General features: G+C 41.8%; 1 protein-coding gene across 1 annotated transcript in view; it reads right to left on the bottom strand.

Moving 5' to 3' along the window:
- LOC148473303 (uncharacterized) overlaps positions 1 to 25,365 on the bottom strand; it is a 124,247-nt gene that overhangs the window by 67,512 nt on the left and 31,370 nt on the right. Inside the window, exon 2 of the mRNA XM_088459834.1 lies at positions 6,406 to 6,552. Within this exon, the coding sequence (XP_088315960.1) occupies positions 6,406 to 6,552 (147 nt within the window). The remainder of the gene's footprint in view (positions 1 to 6,405; positions 6,553 to 25,365) is intronic.

Raw genomic sequence — 25,365 nt, 5'->3', positions numbered from 1 at the left:
AGAATAACAGAGACACCTGATGCTGGGGTCCTTCACATAATAACATATCCACTAGTGATCATTAGAATAACAGAGACACCTGAGACTGGGGTCCATCACATAATAACATAACCCACTAGTGACCATCAGAATAACAGAGACACCCGAGGCTGGGGTCCATCACATAATAACATAGCCCATTAGTGACCATCAGAATAACAGAGACACCTGAGGGTGGGGTCCCTCACATAATAACATAGCCCACTAGTGACCATCAGAATAACAGAGACACCTGAGGGTGGTGTCTATCACATAATAACATAGCCCACTAGTGACCATCAGAACAACAGAGACACCTGAGGCTGGGGTCCATCACATAATAACATAACCCACTAGTGACCATCAGAATAACAGAGACACCCGAGGCTGGGGTCCATCACATAATAACATAACCCACTAGTGACCATCAGAATAACAGAGACACCTGAGGCTGGGGTCCATCACATAATAACATAACCCACTAGTGACCATCAGAATAACAGAGACACCAGAGGCTGGTGTCTATCACATAATAACATAACCCACTAGTGACCATCAGAATAACAGAGACACCTGAGGCTGGTGTCTATCACATAATAACATAGCCCACTAGTGACCATCAGAATAACAGAGACACCCGAGGCTGGGGTCCATCACATAATAACATAACCATTAGTGATCTTCTGAATAACAGAGACACCCGAGGCTGGGGTCCATCACATAATAACATAACCCACTAGTGACCATCAGAATAACAGAGACACCTGAGGCTGGGGTCCATAACATAATAACATAGCCCATTAGTGACCATCAGAATAACAGAGACACCTGAGGGTGGGGTCCCTCACATAATAACATAGCCCACTAGTGACCATCAGAATAACAGAGACACCTGAGGGTGGTGTCTATCACATAATAACATAGCCCACTAGTGACCATCAGAATAACAGAGACACCTGAGGCTGGGGTTCATCACATAATAACATAACCCACTAGTGACCATCAGAATAACAGAGACACCCGAGGCTGGGGTCCATCACATAATAACATAACCCACTAGTGACCATCAGAATAACAGAGACACCTGAGGCTGGGGTCCATCACATAATAACATAACCCACTAGTGACCATCAGAATAACAGAGACACCTGAGGCTGGTGTCTATCACATAATAACAAAGCCCACTAGTGACCATCAGAATAACAGAGACACCCGAGGCTGGGGTCCATCACATAATAACATAACCCACTAGTGACCATCAGAATAACAGAGACACCTGAGGCTGGTGTCTATCACATAATAACATAGCCCACTAGTGACCATCAGAATAACAGAGACACCCGAGGCTGGGGTCCATCACATAATAACATAACCATTAGTGATCTTCTGAATAACAGAGACACCCGAGGCTGGGGTCCATCACATAATAACATAGCCCACTAGTGACCATCAGAATAACAGAGACACCCGAGGCTGGGGTCCATCACATAATAACATAGCCCACTAGTGACCATCAGAATAACAGAGACACCCGAGGCTGGGGTCCATCACATAATAACATAGCCCACTAGTGACCATCAGAATAACAGAGACACCCGAGGCTGGGGTCCATCACATAATAACATAACCCACTAGTGATCTTCTGAATAACAGAGACAGCCGAGGCTGGGGTCCATCACATAATAACATAGCCCACTATTGACCATCAGAATAACAGAGACACCCGAGGCTGGGGTCCATCACATAATAACATAACCATTAGTGATCTTCTGAATAACAGAGACAGCCGAGGCTGGGGTCCATCACATAATAACATAGCCCACTAGTGACCATCAGAATAACAGAGACACCCGAGGCTGGGGTCCATCACATAATAACATAGCCCACTAGTGACCATCAGAATAACAGAGACACCCGAGGCTGGGGTCCATCACATAATAACATAACCCACTAGTGATCTTCTGAATAACAGAGACATCTGAGGCTGGGGTCCATCACATAATAACATAGCCCACTAGTGACCATCAGAATAACAGAGACACCCGAGGCTGAGGTCCATCACATAATAACATAACCATTAGTGACCATCAGAATAACAGGTGTTATATTGAGGTCATAACAAATTTCAAATTATATCAACTAAAAAGTGACTTTCCCAAATCCTTAGTGAAGTGACTTATGATATACACAGGTAACTAGGACAGAGGGTCTCATTCAGACCCGGTCGCAAGCGCCAATGCGCTCGCAACCGGGTCGATGGTTAGCCCTGCGCATGCGCAGTGGCCGCACTGCATATGCGCAAGCCCCAGAGTGAGAGAGAAACTCTCTCGCTTCGGAGCTTGCTACCAAAGAGACGACTGTCAATGTTGATCGACAGCTCGCCCTGTTTGGTAGGCGGGCCGGGGGGGTGGCTAACCAAACGGAGGCATTCCTTTCAGAACGCATGCTGTTTGTGGGCGGCCGCACTGACATCATCAATGATGTCAGTGGGGAGCTTCCTGCTCGATCAGAGCAGGAAGCTCCCTGGGGCTTGTGGTTGATGAGACCCAACCTTTGGGTCTCGTCACAAGCCCCGATGGTCGCGATGGTCAAGACCATCGCGACCATCACCCTGGTTGCTAGCTAAGCTGTGGGTGGTAACACATCATAGCTAGCGACCAGGAGGCCATACTAAAAAAACAGAAGCGCCGCCCTCATTCAAAGAGAGCGATCGCTTCTTGCGACTGCCTCTGAATGAGGGCCAGAGTGTGACCACCTCATATTCTATTATACAAACTGTGAGGTGGAACCTAAAATCTAGGGGCATTTACTGAGGGTGCCAACCAGTATTTGTTATCAGCAAGTGGCCTGGATCATTTACTACATCAGCGAAACTCGGTCCTCAGGACCCCACACAGTTCATATTTTCCAGGTCACCCAGCTGGTGCACAGGTGTAGTCTTTACTTACTGACACATTTGAAAAGATTCATAGGTGGAGCTAATTATTTCACTTGCGATTCTGTGAGGAGACCTGGAAAACATGCACTGTTTGGGGTCCTGAGGACCGAATTTGACAACCTGAGTCCTACATAATGTAGAGCAAGCCAGTGATAGATGTAATGGTATAATAAACAATTCTTTATTGCAACTAAGACTACATTTAAAATATTTAAACCATTATTATTCAGTTGTTTAAGTAATATGATCAGTTGTTTAGGTAATATAAATAGTCACTTTATATAATATAGTTAATTGCTTTAGATGATTTTAGTTAACACCAATATATATTTTAAGAGTGTGTATATGTTTATTGTGTTGTAGGAATGACAGTTGAGAAGTGGAGATGTTGCCCATAGCAACCAATCAGATTCTACTTAACATTTATCTAGCACCTTCTAGAAGATAATAGTTAGAATCTGATTAGTTGTTATAGGCGACATCTTCACTTCTAAAAAGCTGCACTTTAGTAAATACTGTATACCCCTTAGATTATACTGCATATAAAACAATGTGAGTCAGGGGCAGTATAGTAATCCATTTGTATACAGCAGTGGTTTGGGGGGGAAGCTGCTTATTTAAGGACATTTGGATGATAATGTATTGAGGGACTAGTACAATGTAATATGGGAGGATTGTACCATGTATCACAGATACTATGCTCCCCATCCTGCCCCTTATTGCATTCATACCGGCATTTATTATCACCGGTATGCCGGGACCGCTCTTCTATAAATGCTGCTCCCGCAATGTGAGGACTTCTGGTTTATGACTGAGAAGTCCTAATGTAATCCAATGTATGGTCACTGACCAGCACAAGCTAAAGCCGCTAGGGGGAGGGAAGGGATCTAATTGATCCCTCTATTGGGATTTCTGTGGAAAGAAGCTCATTGGCTGCCTTCTATAGGTAACACTACGTATAGATGTCATTGTCTATAGGACACATGATTCACCTTCCGCAGCTAGATGTATATGGGGACACCTCAGCCACACAGACGTGTATGGGGCTTGCAGTGCTGACATTCTGCAGTGGATAATGTTCATAGTCTGCTGAGGGCCCCTTTATTACATATGGATCTCTGCTGGTGGGTAGAGCTGGATTATTGCCATAGGAAGAGGAAGAGATATTTCTAGTTAGTGGGTAGGTTGGATTCATATATACAGAGAAATTACAGGATCAATAACATTGTAGACATTTCCTCATACAGACCTGTGGCCATCAGGAGGCTATAAGTCTATGTTACCTAATTTAGGGGTGATTGTATGTCTTTAACACCGGGTAGGAGAGAACTGTTTTGTTGCTGAGGGTCTCGTCTATGTGATAAAAGGCGCGGTATGGGCAGAAGTCCACCTTGATCATGGGACAGAGAGGGCTCAGATGACAGATATTTATAACGGGTCAGTTGTGTCCACGCTGTAAGGCCAGGGAATGGTATAGATGTAATGCTTGGATAATATATAAATCTAACAAATCTCAGCTAAATAACCAGGGCTGCAGCCTCTCCATCCATGGAGTAATGTGTGTATACTGTGTGTATAATGTGTGTATAATGTGTGCATGCTGTGTGTATACTGTGTGTACTGTGGGTATACTGTGTGTATACTGTGTGCATGCTGTGTGTATACTGTGTGTACTGTGTGTATACTGTGTGTATACTGTGTGTGTACTGTGTGTGTACTGTGTGTATACTGTGTGCATAATGTGTGTATACTGTGTGCATAATGTGTATAATGTGTGTATACTGTGTGTATAATGTGTATACTGTGTGTATACTGTGTGTGTAGTGTGTGTACTGTGTGTGTACTGTGTGTGTACTGTGTGCATACTGTGTATACTGTGTGTGTACTGTGTGTGTACTGTGTGTGTACTGTGTGTGTACTGTGTGCATAATGTGTGTATAATGTGTATATACTGTGTGTATACTGTGTGTACTGTGTGTGTACTGTGTGTATACTGTGTGTATACTGTGTGTACTGTGTGTATAATGTGCGTGTACTGTGTGTGTACTGTGTGTGTACTGTGTGTACTGTGTGTATACTGTGTATACTGTGTGTGTACTGTGTGTGTACTGTGTGTATACTGTGTATAATGTGTGTATACTGTGTGTATACTGTGTGTACTGTGTGTATACTGTGTATACTGTGTATAATGTGTGTATACTGTGTGTATACTGTGTGTATACTGTGTGTATACTGTGTGTGTACTGTGTGTATACTGTGTATAATGTGTGTACTGTGTGTATACTGTGTGTATACTGTGTATAATGTGTGTATACTGTGTGTATACTGTGTATAATGTGTGTATACTGTGTGTATACTGTGTGGATACTGTGTGTATACTGTGTGGATACTGTGTGTATACTGTGTATAATGTGTGTCTACTGTGTGTGTACTGTGTGTGTACTGTGTGTATACTGTGTATAATGTGTGTAGTGTGTGAATACTGTGTATAATGTGTGTATACTGTGTGTATACTGTGTGTACTGTGTGTATACTGTGTGTATACTGTGTGTACTGTGTGTATACTGTGTATAGTGTATGTATACTGTGTGTACTGTGTGCATAATGTGTGTATACTGTGTGTACTGTGTGTATAATGTATGTGTACTGTGTGTATACTGTGTATAATGTGTGTATACTGTGTATAATGTATGTATACTGTGTGTACTGTGTGTACTGTGCATAATGTGTGTATACTGTGTGTACTGTGTGTATACTGTGTGTATACTGTGTGTACTGTGTGTATACTGTGTATAATGTGTGTATACTGTGTATAATGTATGTATACTGTGTGTACTGTGTGTACTGTGTGCATAATGTGTGTATACTGTGTGTACTGTGTGTATAATGTATGTGTACTGTGTGTATACTGTGTATAATGTGTGTATACTGTGTATAATGTATGTATACTGTGTGTACTGTGCATAATGTGTGTATACTGTGTGTACTGTGTGTATACTGTGTGTATACTGTGTGTACTGTGTGTATACTGTGTATAATGTGTGTATACTGTGTATAATGTATGTATACTGTGTGTACTGTGTGTACTGTGTGCATAATGTGTGTATACTGTGTGTACTGTGTGTATACTGTGTGTACTGTGTGTATACTGTGTATAATTTGTGTATACTGTGTATAATGTATGTATACTGTGTGTACTGTGTGTACTGTGTGTATACTGTGTGTACTGTGTGTATAATGTGTGTGTACTGTGTGTATACTGTGTGTATACTGTGTGTATACTGTGTGTGTATACTGTGTGTACTGTGTGTACTGTGTGCATAATGTGTGTATACTGTGTGTACTGTGTGTGTACTGTGTGTATACTGTGTGTACTGTGTGTATACTGTGTGTATGAGGCTCTTCCTCATGTCTGTATGCGCATTACCCGGGCACTGAGCGCCACCTACCCATAGGGTATCTGCACTGCATGTCACAGGCGTAGTTACAGCACTTCTTACAGCCATCACAGTCTGAGTCACTGTCACACCCCGGAGTGGGGTCTTCTTTACACTTAACCAATGTTGGGATATTCTCACATGTTCCTGCTTTCTCTTCTGTATAGGGAGACAGAAATATTACTCATTACATACATGTTAGCTGGTGGTTCTGGTCTATACAGAGAACAAAACATATCAGATACCCGCAGAGATTCTCATCACCTGTCTGATGTCAGAAATATAATTCAAACATTCTGTTCAGTAGGAAATTAACCATTTATGAATGAAGCAAATGACAGTTTGGTATAGTTTTTACTGATCAATAATAATAATAATAATAATAATAATAATAATAATTGATTCTCAAATATCTAAATTTATCTGAAATATAGAATATTCCGAAACACAGAATTTTTTGAGCGCAACACTGATAGTGACATCTTTGCTTTCTGATGGTTCAATGTTCAAATTTTGTTTAATGTACAAAATGATTAATAAATATTGTATAACATCTTCAGGCTATATGTATAAGGTGTATTTGAGCTCTGTCAGTCCCTCCATTGGTTGCCGGTTTTCTACCATATTCAATACAAAATACTTTTACTTACACATAAGGCTATTAACCAAATCACACAAACATACATCTCTGCACTCATCTCATAATATCCCCCAATTCAACTTCTATGCACAAGATCCACATTTCTCATCCCTACCCATTACTTGCTCCCATTCATGGTTACTTTTTTTGGGTTGCACCCACTCTATGGAATGCCCTCCCATGCACAATAAGACTTTCCTCTAATCTCCAAACCTTCAAGCATTCCCTGAAAACTCACCTCTTCAGACAAGCTTATCAGATTCCAGAACTGTCCACATAATCTTCATGGCTTCCATATCTAATTACATCCCCTCTCACAGTCCACACATAACCTCACACATACGGTGAGAGTTTAGAAAATGTTATAGTTTAGCAGTAAACTCTCGCACTTTTTAAACTTGCCCAATGTAATAGAGTCCGAGAACATGCAAACTCACATGTTTTTAGACTCAAAAAACTAAAAAAAATTTAAACTCCAGATGTTTCCCATTTTGAAGATAAAACTTGACCAATGTGAGAAATTACTGTTAAACTCTCACATGTTCTACACTCTCACCCATAGTCTTTCATCCACACCCTCCTGACCTTTGGTCAACATTCCTGTGTGACTAGATCATGCAGCCCACCAAGAAACTCTGCAATCTGGCCAGACCAAAATGCAATATATAGCACCTATCCTTGTGTGTAAATGCCTATTTCCCTATAGATTGTAAGCTTGTGAGCAGGGCCTTATTACCTAAATATCTGTCTGTTATTACCCAGTTTTGTTCTATAAATGTTTCCAATTGTGAAGCACAACGGAATATGCTGCGCTATATAAGAAACTGTTAGTAAATAAATAATAGTAATAGATGATATTTGTTTTATGCACAAAAGTATTAAAATTATTGTATAAAATGACCTTCAGGCTGTGTGTATGAGGTGTATATGAAACAAAACAAGCATTCTGCGTTTAGATTCGGGTTCCATTTCTAAGATATCCCATAGTGATATGCAAATATTTAATAATAACTTACAAAGCCCTTCATGTCCATGGCCCAGGGTACCTGAAGCAGCTTCTAATTCCCTACTGTCCCACTCGATTACTGCGATCCGTTGATGAAGGACTATTAACAGTACCTAGAATCTCCCGGAATTCTTCTGGGGGTCGAGCTTTCAGTTTTGTGGCTCCAACCTTTTGGAACTCACTTCCCCGCACAGTTCGAGAGGCCTCCACTCTAGAATCCTTCAAAAATAGACTCAAGACCTCTTCACCCAGCATTTCACTAATGTCCCTTGTTTAAGCTTATTTTGTAATTTGTACTGTAAATGTAAAGCACTTTAAGTCCTTTAGGAGAAAAGTGCTATATAAATAAAATTATTATTATTATTATAAATATTTAAAAATACGGAAAAATCTGGTATCCAAAATATATATATTACCCACTATATATATTATATATATATATATATATAAATAAATAAATAAATAAACAGGGGCTCTGCACTCACCATAATAACTAATAATAATAATAAACATAATAAACAGTGGGGTTTTAGTTCATGAATTGATCAATGCATTTAAGCTTGCAGCCCCGTCACGGGATCCCACTTTACTGCAAGTCCCTACTCTATTGCTCAGAATTATAACATGGACATAGCCATCACATTAGTGTTACACTCAGAGTATGCTATCAAGGTTTAAAGCTCGCAGCAACTTTGCTTTTAAATGTGAGACAGTTACCAAGCACACCTGTTGCAAAGCATTTAATTTCTATTTAAACAATGCGGGGCTGCAAGCTTAAATGCATTGATCAATTCATGAACTAAAACACCACTGTTTATTATGTTTATTATTATTATTGATAGTTATTATGGTGAGTGCAGAGCCCCTGTGATTTCTATTTAAACAATGTGGTCACACACCATGTTGCACCCCAAATCTAGGAATGGTGAGTGCTGTGGATTAGTGCTTTATATAATATATATATTATATAAAGCACTATATATGTGTTTGAAAGTTTGTGAACCCTTCAGAATTTTTTATATTTCTGATGAAATTTGGCCTAAAACTATCTCAGATTTTCATGTAAGTCCTTAAAGTAGATAAAGAGAACTAAATCAAACAAATGAGACTAATAAAATTAGACATGCTCATTTTTTTATTGAGGAAAATGATATATACTGTACAGTATATATGAGGAGCGAGAGCCATAAGCAGAAATGCCAAGGTTTTTGTATCACTTAATGTACTGGGATTGCTGGAGGTGTTAGGGTTATCTAGGGTAGCTGGGGAGTTTTGCATGTTGCATTAATCAATAAGGAAAAAGGAAACAGGGAGGTGTGTTTGTTATAGTTAGGTTTTAGGAAGTCATAGAAGGAATGACCTGAGGTGATTGGTTAGGGACTAGGAAGTCATAGAAGGAATGTATAGCAGCTATCCTTGGGTAACTAGCATAGCCACAGCTATATAAATGTCACAGCGCTGCTGAATCTAGGTCACTCTTACCTGGTTTGGTGGCACTGGGGTCCAGGCTGGTGTGGGACAGCGGGCAGGAGATTCCTTGTGCCCGCTGTCAGCAGTTCTCCTCTTTCCCCTGTGGCTGTGTGCAGGCAGCCACGGTTTCAATAGGAACGCACGCGCCACTCTGCTAAAAGATTTAAAGAGACAGGCACGGAAATAGGAAGTGCTGGTTGGGGGCTAAGTTGAACTCTGACCTATATAAGGAAGTTCCTGGGAGCACTCCAGTGCCAGAGTATAGGCTCCAGCGTTCCTGTGCATATCCTGATTATCGGTTCTGACCTTGGCTTTGTTCGTGACTCTGATGCTGCTCGACCCCTGGTTCCATGTTGATATCTGGTTCTGACCTCGGCTTCTTCCTGTGACCCATTTACACCTGCTCCCTGGTACCATCTCGTCCGTTTGGTTCTGACCCGGCTCGTCGACTATGATAAAGTCTTCTGCATTCCAACCAAGTTCACCAGCACCTGTATAGGGAAACCTAACCTGAGGGCCGCGACCTGTGTGTCGGACGCAGCCAAGTCCATGCCTTCTTATGAGGGTCCCTGGTGAAAACCGCTGGCACATTAGACTCCGCACCTCAGGAATAGGTCTAGCCAATTCCCTGAATACGAGTAGCATCCACATTCAATCTGAGACTTTGTGACAGAATACTCTGGTCCTAATATCTGAACTTTTTGATTGAATAAAAGGTGCAAAGATCTTTACCAACTTAGATCTTCGTGGGGCATACAATTTGATTAGAATCCAAGCAGGGGATGAGTGGAAGACTGCCTTTAACACTCGAAATGGGCACTACGAGTACCTGGTCATGCCTTTTGGTTTAAGTAATGCACCTGCAGTTTTTCAGAAATACATGAACCATATTTTTCAAGATCTATTGCACCAATATGCAGTTGTATATTTTGATGATATCTTGATATTTTACAAAGATTTGGCAAGTCATCGCAAGCATGTCTGTGAAGTTTTATCCTGGCTTCGCAATAATCAGCTCTACTGCAAATTAGAAAAATGCTCCTTTGACCATACAGAGTTAAAATTCTTGGGGTATATAATATCAGGTTCAAGTCTCCAGATGGACCCAGGGAAAATTTCCACCATCATTAGCTGGCCTCATCTGACAGGACTAAAGGCAATACAACGCTTCTCTGCAATTTCTACCGTCAGTTTATCAGGGACTGTTCAACCATTGCAGCCCCTATCACTGAACTCACCATGAAAGGCCAGGATACCAGGGTTTGGCCACAGGATGCAGAGGAAGCGTTTGTCAAATTAAAGCAATGTTTCACTCCGGCTCCCATTCTAAGACAGCCCAACTGTGATCAACCATTCTTCCTAGAAGTGGACGCTTTTACGATTGGTATTGGGGTGATCTTTTCCCAAAAGAACGAAGGGTGAAAATGGTACTCTTGTGGTTTCTTTACCTGTAAATTCTCAGCCCCGGAGAAGAAATATGCAGTCGGGGATAAGGAATTGTTAGCCATCAAACTGGCTTTGCAAGTGTGTAGATATCTGCTGGATGGGGCAAAATTTCCAGTCACGGTTTTTACGGATCACAAGAATATGACCTATCTCAAAACCATTCATTGTCTCAAATACCGTCAATCCAGATGGTCGCTGTTTTTCGATCGTTTTAATCTGATTATTACATATTGTCCAGGTTCTAAAAACGTGAAGGCTTATGCTTTGTCTTGAGCATTTAGTTCTTCTGAGGAGAATGAAGTACATGAAGACAAGCCTATTCTGAACCCTGTGTGTTTTGTTGCAGCTTCTAAATTCATTCAATATGGGATACATCCTGTGGTACCTGAGTTGCTGGCTCTTCAGTCAGTAGCCTTTCCAGCTGTGGGTGGCACAGTGAGTTGCTTTCTCAACCTTTGGAAAGAGGTGAAGAAGAAATTATGTACAGCCTCTGCCAGGTATAAACAGGTGGCAGACCAGAAGAGAGGGAAGGGTGCTGTATTGCACCTTGGCAACAATGTTTTTGGTCATCTACTAAACACTTGTGATTGAAAGTCCCCACCATGAAATTTGCTCCCAGATTCATTGGGCCCTTTCAGATTTTTCAGGTAATCAATCCAGTGGCTGTTCATTTAAAACTTCCTGGTACTCTAAAGATTCCCAACGTATTTCATATCTCTCTCCTCAAACCTCTGGTGTTCAATCGATATTCGAGACATTGCAATCCTCCTTCAAAAATTCCAGTAGATCACCAAGAGGTGTATGAAGTTGAACAGATTTTGGACTCCAGAATGTCTCAGGGTTCAGTTCAATTTCTTGTAGAGTGGAAAGGATATGGTCCAGAAGAACGTTGTCGGGTTAAGGCTTCAGATATTCATGCACCTCAACTCCTTCAAAAGTTTCATCAAAAGTTCCCTGGCAAGCCATTTGTGTTCGGTGCCCACCCCTAGAAGGGGGGGTAAGATCACAGAGCTGCTAAATCCAGGTCCCCATTACCTGGTTCGGTGGTGCTGGGGTCCGGGCTGGTGTGGAACAGTGGGCGGTAGATCCCCAGCAATTCCCTGAATACGGGTAGCATCCACCATCCATCCAGGAGTTTGTGACAATATACCTGTCATTGTATAGCATCTATCCTGGGGTAACTAGCATAGCCTCAGCCATTTATTACACTCGTTGTATAGCATCTATCCTGGGCTAACTAACATGGCCACAGCCATTATACCCCTCATTGTATAGCATCTATTATGGGATAACTAACATAGCCACATCCATTTGTGCCCCTCATTGTATAGCATCTATACTGGGGTAACTAGCATAGCCACAGTCATTTATACCCTTCATTGTATAGCATCTATTCTGGGATAACTAACATAGCCATAGTCATTTATACCCCTCATTGTATAGCATCTATACTGGGGTAACTAGCATAGCCACAGCCATTTATTACTCACAATATATAGCATCTATACTGGGGTAACTAGCATAGCCACAGCCATTTATTACTCACAATATATAGCATCTATACTGGGGTAACTAGCATAGCAACAGCCAATTATACCTCTCATTGTATATCATCTCTCCTTTGATAACTAACATAGCCACAGCCATTTATACCCCTCATTGTATAGCATCTATCCTGGGGTAACTAGCATAGCCACAGCCATTTATACCCCTCATTGTATAGCATCTATCCTGGGGTAACTAGCATAGCCACAGCCATTTATACCCCTCATTGTAGAGCAGCTATCCTGGGGTAACTAGCATAGCCACAGCCATTTATAGCTCTCATTGTATAGCAGCTATCCTGGGGTAACTATAATAGCCACAGCCATTTATACCCTTCATTGTATATCATCTCTCCTGGGGTAACTGGCATAGCCACAGCCATTTATACCCCTCATTGTAAAGCATCTGTCCTGGGGTAACTAGCATAGCCACAGCCATTTATACCCATCATTGTATAGCACCTATCCTGGGGTAACTAGCATAGCCACAGCCATGTATACCCCTCATTCTATAGCAGCTATCCTGGGGTAACTAGCATAGCCACAACAATTTATACCCCTCATTGTATAGCATCTATCATTGGTTAACTAGCATAGCCATAGCCATTTATACCCCTCATTGTATAGCAGTTATCCTGGGGTAAATAGCATAGCCAGAGCCATTTATACCCCTCATTGTATAAAAACTATCTTGGGGTAACTAGAATAGCCACAGCCATGTATACCGTTCATGTTATTGCACCTATCCTGGGGTAACTAATATAGCCACAGCCATTTATACCCCTCATTGTATAGCATCTATCCTGCGGTAACTAGCATAGCCACAGCCATTTATAGCCCTCATTGTATAGCAGCTATCCTGGGGTAACTATAATAGCCACAGCCATTTATACCCTTCATTGTATAGCATCTCTCCTGGGGTAACTGGCATAGCCACAGCCATTTATACCCCTCATTGTAAAGCATCTGTCCTGGGGTAACTAGCATAGCCACAGCCATTTATACCCATCATTGTATAGCACCTATCCTGGGGTAACTAGCATAGCCACAGCCATGTATACCCCTCATTCTATAGCAGCTATCCTGGGGTAACTAGCATAGCCACAACAATTTATACCCCTCATTGTATAGCATCTATCATTGGTTAACTAGCATAGCCATAGCCATTTATACCCCTCATTGTATAGCAGTTATCCTGGGGTAAATAGCATAGCCAGAGCCATTTATACCCCTCATTGTATAACAACTATCTTGGGGTAACTAGAATAGCCACAGCCATGTATACCGTTCATGTTATTGCACCTATCCTGGGGTAACTAATATAGCCACAGCCATTTATACCCCTCATTGTATAGCATCTATCCTGCGGTAACTAGCATAGCCACAGCCATTTATAAACCTCATTGTATAGCATCTATCATGGGTAACTATAATAGCCACAGCCTTTTATACCCCTCATTGTATAGCATCTATCCTGGGGTAACTAGCATAGCCACAGCCATTTATACCCCTTATTGTATAGCATCTCTCTTGCGGTAACTAGCATAGCCACAGCAATTTTATACCTCTCATTGTATAGCAGATATACTGGGGTGACTAACATAGCCAGAGCCATTTATACCCCTCATTGTATAGCAATTATCTTGGGGTAAATAGCATAGCCACAGCCATTTATACCCCTCATTGTATAAAATCTATCCTGGGGTAACTGTAATAGCCACAGCCATTTATACCCACCATTGTATAACCACTCTCCTGGGGTAACTAGCATAGCCACAGCCATTTATACCCCTCATTGTATAGCACCTATCCTGTGGTAACAAGCATAGCCAGAGCCATTTATACCCCTCATTGTATAACAGTTATATTGGGGAAACTAGCATAGCCACAGCTATTTATACCCCTCATTGTATATAGTCTATCATTGGGTATCTGTAATAGGCACAGCCATTTATACCCACCATTGTATAGCCACTTTCCTGGGGTAACTAGAATTGCCACAGCCATTTATACCCCTCATTGTATAGCATCTATCCTGGGGTAACTAGCATAGCCTCAGCCATTTCTACCCATCATTGTATAGAATCTATCCTGGGGTAACTAGCAAAGCCACAGCCATTTATACCTTCTTTGTATAGCAGCTAACCTGGGGTAACTAGCATAGCCACAGCCATTTATACCCCTCATTGCATAGCAGCTATCCTGGGGTAACTAGCATAGCCACAACCATTTATACCCCCCATTGTATATCATATTTTCTGATTAACTAGCATACCCCCAGCCAATTATACCCCTCATTGTATAGAATCTATCATGGGGTAACTGTAACAGCCACAGCCATTTATACCCACCATTGTATAGCCACTCTCCTGGGGTAACTAGCATAGCCACAGCCATTTATACCCCTCATTGAATAGCAGTTATCCTGGGGTAACAAGCATAGCCACAGCCATTTATACCCCTCAATGTATAGCAGTTATCCTGGGGTAACTAACATAGCCACAGCAATGTATACCCCTCATTGAATAGCAGTTATCCTGGGGAAACTAACATAGCCACAGCAATGTATACCCCTCATTGTATAGCAGCTATCCTGGGGTAATTATAATAGCCACAGCCATTTATACCCTTCATTTTACTGCATCTATCCTGGGGTAACTAACATAGCCACAGCCATTTTTAACCCTCATTGTATAGCAGTTATCTTCGGGTAACTAGCATAGCCACAGCCATTTGTGCCCCTCATTGTATTGCATCTATACTGGGGTAACTAGCATAGCCATAGTCATTTATACCCCTCATTGTATAGCATCTATACTGTGGTAACTAGCATAGCCACACCCATGTATACCCCTCATTGTATAGCATCTGTCCTGGGTAACTAGCATAGCCATAGCCATTTATACCCCTCATTGTAGAGCAGCTATCCTGGGGTAACTAGCATAGCCAAAGCCATTTATACCCCTCATTGTAAAGCATCTGTCCTGGGGTAGCTAGCATAGCCACAGCCATGTATACCCCTCATTGTATAGCAGCTATCCTGGGGTAACTAACATAGCCACAACAATTTATACCCCTCATTGTATAGCAGTTATTCTGGGGTAAATATCATAGCCAGAGCCATTTATAGCCCTCACTGTATAACAACTTTCTAGGGGTAACTAGAATAGCCACAGCCATGTATACCGTTCATGTTATTGCATCTATCCTGGGGTAACTAATATAGCCACAGCCATTTATACCCCTCATTGTATAGCATCTCTCCTGCGCTAACTAGCATATCCTCAGCCATTTCTGCCAATTATTGTATAGCATCTATCCTAGGGTAACTAGCATAGCCACAGTCATTTATACCCCTCATTGTATAACATCTATCCTGGGGTAACTAGCATAGCCACAACCATTTATACCCCCTATTGTATAGCATCTATCCTGGGGTGACTAACATAGCCAGAGCCATTTATATCCCTCATTGTATAGCATCTATTGGGAAAACTAGCATAGCCAGAACCATTTATATCCCTCATTGTATAGCATCTATCCTGGGGTAACTAGCATAGCCAGAGCCATTTATACCCCTCATTGTATAGCAATTATCTTGGGGTAACTAGTATAGCCACAGGCATTTATACACTCCATTGTATAGCATCTATCTAAGGATAACTAACATAGCCATAGCCAGTTATATCCCTCGTTGTTTAGCACCTATCCTGGAGTAACTAGCATAGCCACTGCCATTTATACTCCTCATTGTATAGCTTCTATCCTGGGTTAAATAGCATAGCCACAGCCATTTATATCTCTCATTGTATAGCTTCTATCCTGGGGTAACTAGCATAGCCATAGCCATTTAATCTCCTCATTGTATAGCAGCTATCCTGGGGTAACTAGCATAGCCACAGCCATTTATACCCCTCATTGTATCGCACCTATCCTGGGGTAAGAAGCATAGCCAGAGCCATTTATACCCCTCATTGTATAGCATCTATCTTGGGATAACTAACATAGCCACAGCCATTTATACCCCTCATTGTAAAGCATCTCTCCTGGGGTAACTAGCAAAGTCTCAGCCATTTCTGCCCATCATTGTATATAATCCATCATTGGGTATCTGTAATAGGCACAGCTATTTATACTCACTATTGTATAGCCACTCTCCTGGGGTAACTAGAATAGCCACAGCCTTTTATACCCCTCATTGTATAGCAGCTATCCTGGGGTAACTAGCATAGCCACAGCCATTTATACCCCTCATTGTATAGCATCTATCTTGGGATAACTAACATAGCCACAGCCATGTATACCCCTCATTGTATATAATCTATCATTGGGTTTCTGTAATAGGCACAGCCATTTATACTCACCATTGTATAGCCACTCTCCTGGGGTAACTATAATAGCCACAGACATTTAACCCCTCATTGTATATCATCTATCCTGTTGTAATTAGCAAAGTCACGGTCATTTATACACCTCTATCTATAGCATGTCTCATAGGGTAACTAGCATAGCCACAGCCATCTATACCCATCATTGCACAGCATCTATCCAGGGGTAACTAGCATAGCCACAGCCATTTATACCCCTCTATCTATTGCATGTCTCCTTGGGTAACTGCATTGCCACAGCCATCTATACCCATCATTGTACTGCATCTATCCTTGGGTAACTGCATAGCCACAGCCATTTATACCCCTCATTGTATAGCAGTTATCTTGGGGTAACTAGCATAGCCACAGCCATGTATACCCCTCATTGTATAGCTGCTAAATTGGGGTAACTAGCATAGCCACAGCTATTTATACCCCTCATTGTATAGCATCTGTATTGGGGTAACTAGCATAGCCACAGTCATTTATACCTCTCATTGTATAGCATCTATCCTGGCGTAACTAGCATAGCCAGAGCCATTTATACCCATCATTGCATAGCATCTATCCTGGCGTAACTAGCATAGCCATTTATACCCCTCGTTGTATAGCACCTATCCTGGAGTAACTAGCATAGCCACAGCCAATTATACTCCTCATTGTATAGCATCTATCCTGGCATAACTAGCACAGCCATTTATACCCCTCGTTGTATAGCACCTATCCTGGAGTAACTAGCATAGCCATAGCCATTTATATCCCTCATTGTATATAATCTGTCATTGGGTATCTGTAATAGGTACAGCCATTTATACCCACCATTGTATAGCCACTCTCCTGGGGTAACTAGCATAGCCAGAGCCATTTATACCCCTCATTGCATAGAATCTATCTATGGCGTAACTAGCATAGCCATTTATACCCCTCGTTGTATAGCACCTATCCTGGAGTAACTAGCATAGCCACAGCCATTTATACTCCTCATTGTATAGCATCTATCCTGGCGTAACTAGCACAGCCATTTATACCCCTCGTTGTATAGCACCTATCCTGGAGTAACTAGCATAGCCACAGCCATTTATACTCCTCATTGTATAGCATCTATCCTGGCGTAACTAGCATAGCCATTTATACCTCCCATTGTATAGCATCTATCCGGGGTTAACTAGCATAGCCACAGCCATTTAATCTCCTCATTGTATAGCAGCTATCCTGGGTTAACTAGCATAGCCACAGCCATTTATACCCCCCATTGTATAGCATATATCTTGGGATAACTAACATAGCCATAGCCATTTATATCCCTTATTGTATATAATCTATCATTGGGTATCTGTAATAGGCACAGCCATTTATACCCACCGTTGTATAGCCACTCTCCTGGGGTAACTAGAATAGCCACAGCCATTTATACCCCTCATTGTATAGCATCTATGCTTGGGTAACTAGCGTAGCCTCAGCCATTTCTACCCCTCATTGTATAGCATCTATCCTGGGGTAACTAGCATAGCCATTTATACCACTCGTTGTATAGCACCTATCCTGGAGTAACTAGCAAAGCCACAGCCATTTATACTCCTTATTGTATAGCATCTATCCTGGTTTAAATAGCATAGCCACAGCCATTTATACCCCTCATTGTATATCATCTATCCTGGCGTAACTAGCATAGCGATTTATACCACTCGTTGTATAGCACCTATCCTGGAGTAACTAGCAAAGCCACAGCCATTTATACTCCTTATTGTAAAGCACCTATCCTGAGGTAATTAGCATAGCCACAGCCATTTAATCTCCTCATTGTATAGCACCTATCCTGGATTAACTAGCATAGCCACAGCCATTTATACCCATCATTGTATAGAATCTATCCTTGGGTAACTAGCAAAGCCACAGCCATTTATACCCCTCTTTGTATAGCAGCTAACCTGGGGTAACTAGCATAGCCACAGCCATTTATACCCCTCATTGCATAGCAGCTATCCAGGGGTAACTAGCATAGCCACAACCATTTATACCCCCCATTGTATATCATATTTTCTGATTAACTAGCATACCCCCAGCCAATTATACCCCTCATTGTGTAGAATCTATCATGGGGTAACTGTAACAGCCACAGCCATTTATACCCACCATTGTATAGCCACTCTCCTGGGGTAACTAGCATAGCCACAGCAATGTATACCCCTCATTGTATAACAGCTATCCTGGGGTAACTCTAATAGCCACAGCCATTTATACCCTTCATTTTACTGCATCTATCCTGGGGTAACTAACATAGCCACAGCCATTTTTAACCCTCATTGTATAGCAGTTATCTTCGGGTAACTAGCATAGCCACAGCCCTTTGTGCCCCTCATTGTATTGCATCTATACTGGGGTAACTAGCATAGCCATAGTCATTTATACCCCTCATTGTATAGCATCTATACTGGGGTAACTAGCATAGCCATACCCATGTATGCCCCTCATTGTATAGCATCTGTCCTGGGTAACTAGCATAGCCATAGCCATTTATACCCTTCATTGTAGAGCAGCTATCCTGGGGTAACTAGCATAGCCACAGCCATGTATACCCCTCATTGTATAGCAGTTATTCTGGGGTAAATATCATAGCCAGAGCCATTTATAGCCATCATTGTATAACAACTCTCTAGGGGTAACTAGAATAGCCACAGCCATGTATACCGTTCATGTTATTGCATCTATCCTGGGGTAACTAATATAGCCACAGCCATTTATACCCCTCATTGTATAGCATCTCTCCTGCGCTAACTAGCATATCCTCAGCCATTTCTGCCAATTATTGTATAGCATCTATCCTGGGGTAACTTGCATAGCCACAGTCATTTATACCCCTCATTGTATAAAATCTATCCTGGGGTAACTAGCATAGCCACAGCCATTTTTACCCCTCATTGTATAGCATCTATCCAAGGGGTAACTAGCATAGCCACAACCATTTATACCCCCTATTGTATAGCATCTATCCTGGGGTGACTAACATAGCCAGAGCAATTTATATCCCTCGTTGTTTAGCACCTATCCTGGAGTAACTAGCATAGCCAATGCCATTTATACTCCTCATTGTATAGCTTCTATCCTGGGTTAAATAGCATAGCCACAGCCATTTATATCTCTCATTGTATAGCTTCTATTCTGGGGTAACTAGCATAGCCATAGCCATTTAATCTCCTCATTGTATAGCAGCTATCCTGGGGTAACTAGCATAGCCACAGCCATTTATACCCCTCATTGTATCGCACCTATCCTGGGGTAAGAAGCATAGCCAGAGCCATTTATACCCCTCATTGTATAGCAGTTATTCTGGGGTAAATATCATAGCCAGAGCCATTTATAGCCCTCACTGTATAACAACTTTCTAGGGGTAACTAGAATAGCCACAGCCATGTATACCGTTCATGTTATTGCATCTATCCTGGGGTAACAGCCATTTATACCCCTCATTGTAAAGCATCTCTCCTGGGGTACCTAGCAAAGCCTCAGCCATTTCTGCCCATCATTGTATATAATCCATCATTGGGTATCTGTAATAGGCACAGACATTTATACTCACTATTGTATAGCCACTCTCCTGGGGTAACTAGAACAGCCACAGCCTTTTATACCCCTCATTGTATAGCAGCTATCCTGGGGTAACTAGCATAGCCACAGCCATTTATACCCCTCATTGTATAGCATCTATCTTGCGATAACTAAAATAGCCACAGCCATGTATACCCCTCATTGTATATAATCTATCATTGGGTTTCTGTAATAGGCACAGCCATTTATACCCACCATTGTATAGCCACTCTCCTGTGGTAACTATAATAGCCACAGACATTTAACCCCTCATTGTATATCATCTATCCTGTTGTAATTAGCAAAGTCACGGTCATTTATACACCTCTATCTATAGCATGTCTCATAGGGTAACTAGCATAGCCACAGCCATCTATACCCATCATTGCACTGCATCTATCCTGGGGTAACTAGCATAGACACAGCCATTTATACCCCTCTATCTATTGCATGTCTCCTTGGGTAACTGCATTACCACAGCCATCTATACCCATCATTGTACTGCATCTATCCTGGGGTAACTGCATAGCCACAGCCATTTATACCCCTCATTGTATAGCAGTTATCTTGGGGTAACTAGCATAGCCACAGCCATGTATACCCCTCATTGTATAGCTGCTATATTGGGGTAACTAGCATAGCCACAGCCATTTATACCCCTCATTGTATAGCATCTGTATTGGGGTAACTAGCATAGCCACAGCCATTTATAGCCCTCTTTGTATAGCAGCTATCCTGGGGTAACTAGCATAGCCACAGTCATTTATACCTCTCATTGTATAGCATCTATCCTGGCGTAACTAGCATAGCCACAGCCATTTATACTCCTCATTGTATAGCATCTATCCTGGCATAACTAGCACAGCCATTTATACCCCTCGTTGTATAGCACCTATCCTGGAGTAACTAGCATAGCCACAGCCATTTGTACCCCTCATTGTATAGCATCTATCCTGGCGTAACTAGCATAGCTATTTATACCTTCCATCGTATAGCATCTATCCGGGGTTAACTAGCATAGCCACAGCCATTTAATCTCCTCATTGTATAGCAGCTATCCTGGGTTAACTAACATAGCCATAGCCATTTATATCCCTTATTGTATATAATCTATCATTGGGTATCTGTAATAGGCACAGCCATTTATACCCACCATTGTATAGCCACTCTCCTGGGGTAACTAGAACAGCCACAGCCATTTATACCCCTCATTGTATAGCATCTATGCTGGGGTAACTAGCGTAGCCTCAGCCATTTATACCCCTCATTGTATAGCATCTATCATGGCGTAACTAGCATAGCCATTTATACCACTCGTTGTATAGCACCTATCCTGGAGTAACTAGCAAAGCCACAGCCATTTATACTCCTTATTGTATAGCATCTATCCTGGTTTAAATAGCATAGCCACAGCCATTTATACCCCTCATTGTATAGCACCTATCCTGGAGTAACTAGCAAAGCCACAGCCATTTATACTCCTTATTGTAAAGCATCTATCCTGAGGTAATTGGCATAGCCACAGCCATTTAATCTCCTCATTGTATAGCACCTATCCTGGATTAACTAGCATAGCCACAGCCATTTATACCCATCATTGTATAGAATCTATCCTGGGGTAACTAGCAAAGCCACAGCCATTTATACCCCTCTTTGTATAGCAGCTAACCTGGGGTAACTAGCATAGCCACAGCCATTTATACCCTTCATTGCATAGCAGCTATCCTGGGGTAACTAGCATAGCCACAACCATTTATACCCCCCATTGTATATCATATTTTCTGATTAACTAGCATACCCCCAGCCAATTATACCCCTCATTGTGTAGAATCTATCATGGGGTAACTGTAATACCCACCATTGTATAGCCACTCTCCTGGGGTAACTAGCATAGCCACAGCCATTTATACCCCTCATTGTATAGCAGTTATCCTGGGGTAACAAGCATAGCCACAGCCATTTATACCCCTCAATGTATAGCAGTTATCCTGGGGTAACTAACATAGCCACAGCAATGTATACCCCTCATTGAATAGCAGTTATCCTGGGGAAACTAACATAGCCACAGCAATGTATACCCCTCATTGTATAACAGCTATCTTGGGGTAATTATAATAGCCACAGCCATTTATACCTTTAATTTTACTGCATCTATCCTGGGGTAACTAACATAGCCACAGCCATTTTTAACCCTCATTGTATAGAAGTTATCTTCGGGTAACTAGCATAGCCACAGCCATTTGTGCCCCTCAATGTATTGCATCTATACTGGGGTAACTAGCATAGCCATAGTCATTTATACCCCTCATTGTATAGCATCTATACTGGGGTAACTAGCATAGCCACACCCATGTATACCCCTCATTGTATAGCATCTGTCCTGGGTAACTAGCATAGCCATAGCCATTTATACCCCTCATTGTAGAGCAGCTATCCTGGGGTAACTAGCATAGCCACAGCCATTTATACCCCTCATTGTAAAGTATCTGTCCTGGGGTAACTAGCATAGCCACAGCCATGTATACCCCTCATTGTATAGCAGCTATCCTGGGGTAACTAGCATAGCCACAACAATTTATACCCCTCATTGTATAGCAGTTATTCTGGGGTAAATATCATAGCCAGAGCCATTTATAGCCCTCATTGTATAACAACTCTCTAGGGGTAACTAGAATAGCCACAGCCATTTATACCCCTCATTGTATAGCATCTCTCCTGCGCTAACTAGCATATCCTCAGCCATTTCTGCCAATTATTGTATAGCATCTATCCTGGGGTAACTTGCATAGCCACAGTCATTTATACCCCTCATTGTATAACATCTATCCTGGGGTAACTAGCGTAGCCACAGCCATTTTTACCCCTCATTGTATAGCATCTATCCTGGGGTAACTAGCATAGCCACAACCATTTATACCCCCTATTGTATAGCATCTATCCTGGGGTGACTAACATAGCCAGAGCCATTTATATCCCTCATTGTATAGCATCTATTGGGGAAACTAGCATAGCCAGAAACATTTATATCCCTCATTGTATAGCATCTATCCTGGGGTAACTAGCATAGCCAGAGCCATTTATACCCCTCATTGTATAGCAATTATCTTGGGGTAACTAGCATAGCCACAGGCATTTATACACTCCATTGTATAGCATCTATCTAAGGATAACTAACATAGCCATAGCCATTTATATCCCTCGTTGTTTAGCACCTATCCTGGAGTAACTAGCATAGCCACTGCCATTTATACTCCTCATTGTATAGCTTCTATCCTGGGTTAAATAGCATAGCCACAGCCATTTATATCTCTCATTGTATAGCTTCTATCCTGGGGTAACTAGCATAGCCATAGCCATTTAATCTCCTCATTGTATAGCAGCTATCCTGGGGTAACTAGCATAGCCACAGCCATTTATACCCCTCATTGTATCACACCTATCCTGGGGTAAGAAGCATAGCCAGAGCCATTTATACCCCTCATTGTATAGCATCTATCTTGGGATAACTAACATAGCCACAGCCATTTATACCCCTCATTGTAAAGCATCTCTCCTGGGGTAACTAGCAAAGCCTCAGCCATTTCTGCCCATCATTGTATATAATCCATCATTGGGTATCTGTAATAGGCACAGCCATTTATACTCACTATTGTATAACCACTCTCCTGGGGTAACTAGAATAGCCACAGCCTTTTATACCCCTCATTGTATAGCAGCTATCCTGGGGTAACTAGCATAGCCACAGCCATTTATACCCCTCATTGTATAGCATCTATCTTGGGATAATTAACATAGCCACAGCCATGTATACCCCTCATTGTATATAATCTATCATTGGGTTTCTGTAATAGGCACAGCCATTTATACCCACCATTGTATAGCCACTCTCCTGGGGTAACTATAATAGCCACAGACATTTAACCCTTCATTTTATATCATCTATCCTGTTGTAATTAGCAAAGTCACGGTCATTTATACACCTCTATCTATAGCATGTCTCATAGGGTAACTAGCATAGCCACAGCCATCTATACCCATCATTGCACTGCATCTATCCTGGTGTAACTAGCATAGACACAGCCATTTATACCCCTCTATCTATTGCATGTCTCCTTGGGTAACTGCATTGCCACAGCCATCTATACCCATCATTGTACTGCATCTATCCTGGGGTAACTGCATAGCCACAGCCATTTATACCCCTCATTGTATAGCAGTTATCTTGGGGTAACTAGCATAGCCACAGCCATGTATACACCTCATTGTATAGCTGCTATATTGGGGTAACTAGCATAGCCACAGCCATTTATACCCCTCATTGTATAGCATCTGTATTGGGGTAACTAGCATAGCCACAGCCATTTATAGCCCTCTTTGTATAGCAGCTATCCTGGGGAAACTAGCAAAGCCACAGCCATTTATACTCCTTATTGTATAGCAGCTATCCTGGTTTAAATAGCATAGCCACAGCCATTTATACCCCTCATTGTATAGCATCTATCCTGGCGTAACTAGCAAAGCCACAGCCATTTATACTCCTTATTGTAAAGCATCTATCCTGAGGTAATTAGCATAGCCACAGCCATTTAATCTCCTCATTGTATAGCACCTATCCTGGATTAACTAGCATAGCCACAGCCATTTATACCTCTCATTGTATATCATCTATCCTGGGTTAACAAGCACAGCCACAGCCATTTATACCCCCCATTGTATAGCATCTATCTTGGGATAACTAACATAGCCATAGCCATTTATATCCCTTATTGTATATAATATATCATTGGGTATCTGTAATAGGCACAGCCATTTATACCCACCATTGTATAACCACTCTCCTGGGGTAACTCGAATAGCCAAAGCCATTTATACCCCTCATTGTATAGCATCTATGCTGGGGTTACTAGCATA

This window comes from Taudactylus pleione, unplaced genomic scaffold, assembly GCF_031769625.1.
Source record: "Taudactylus pleione unplaced genomic scaffold, aTauple2 ptg000937l, whole genome shotgun sequence".
NCBI lineage: Eukaryota > Metazoa > Chordata > Amphibia > Anura > Myobatrachidae > Taudactylus > Taudactylus pleione.
This window is presented reverse-complemented; position numbering and strand designations above follow the sequence as displayed.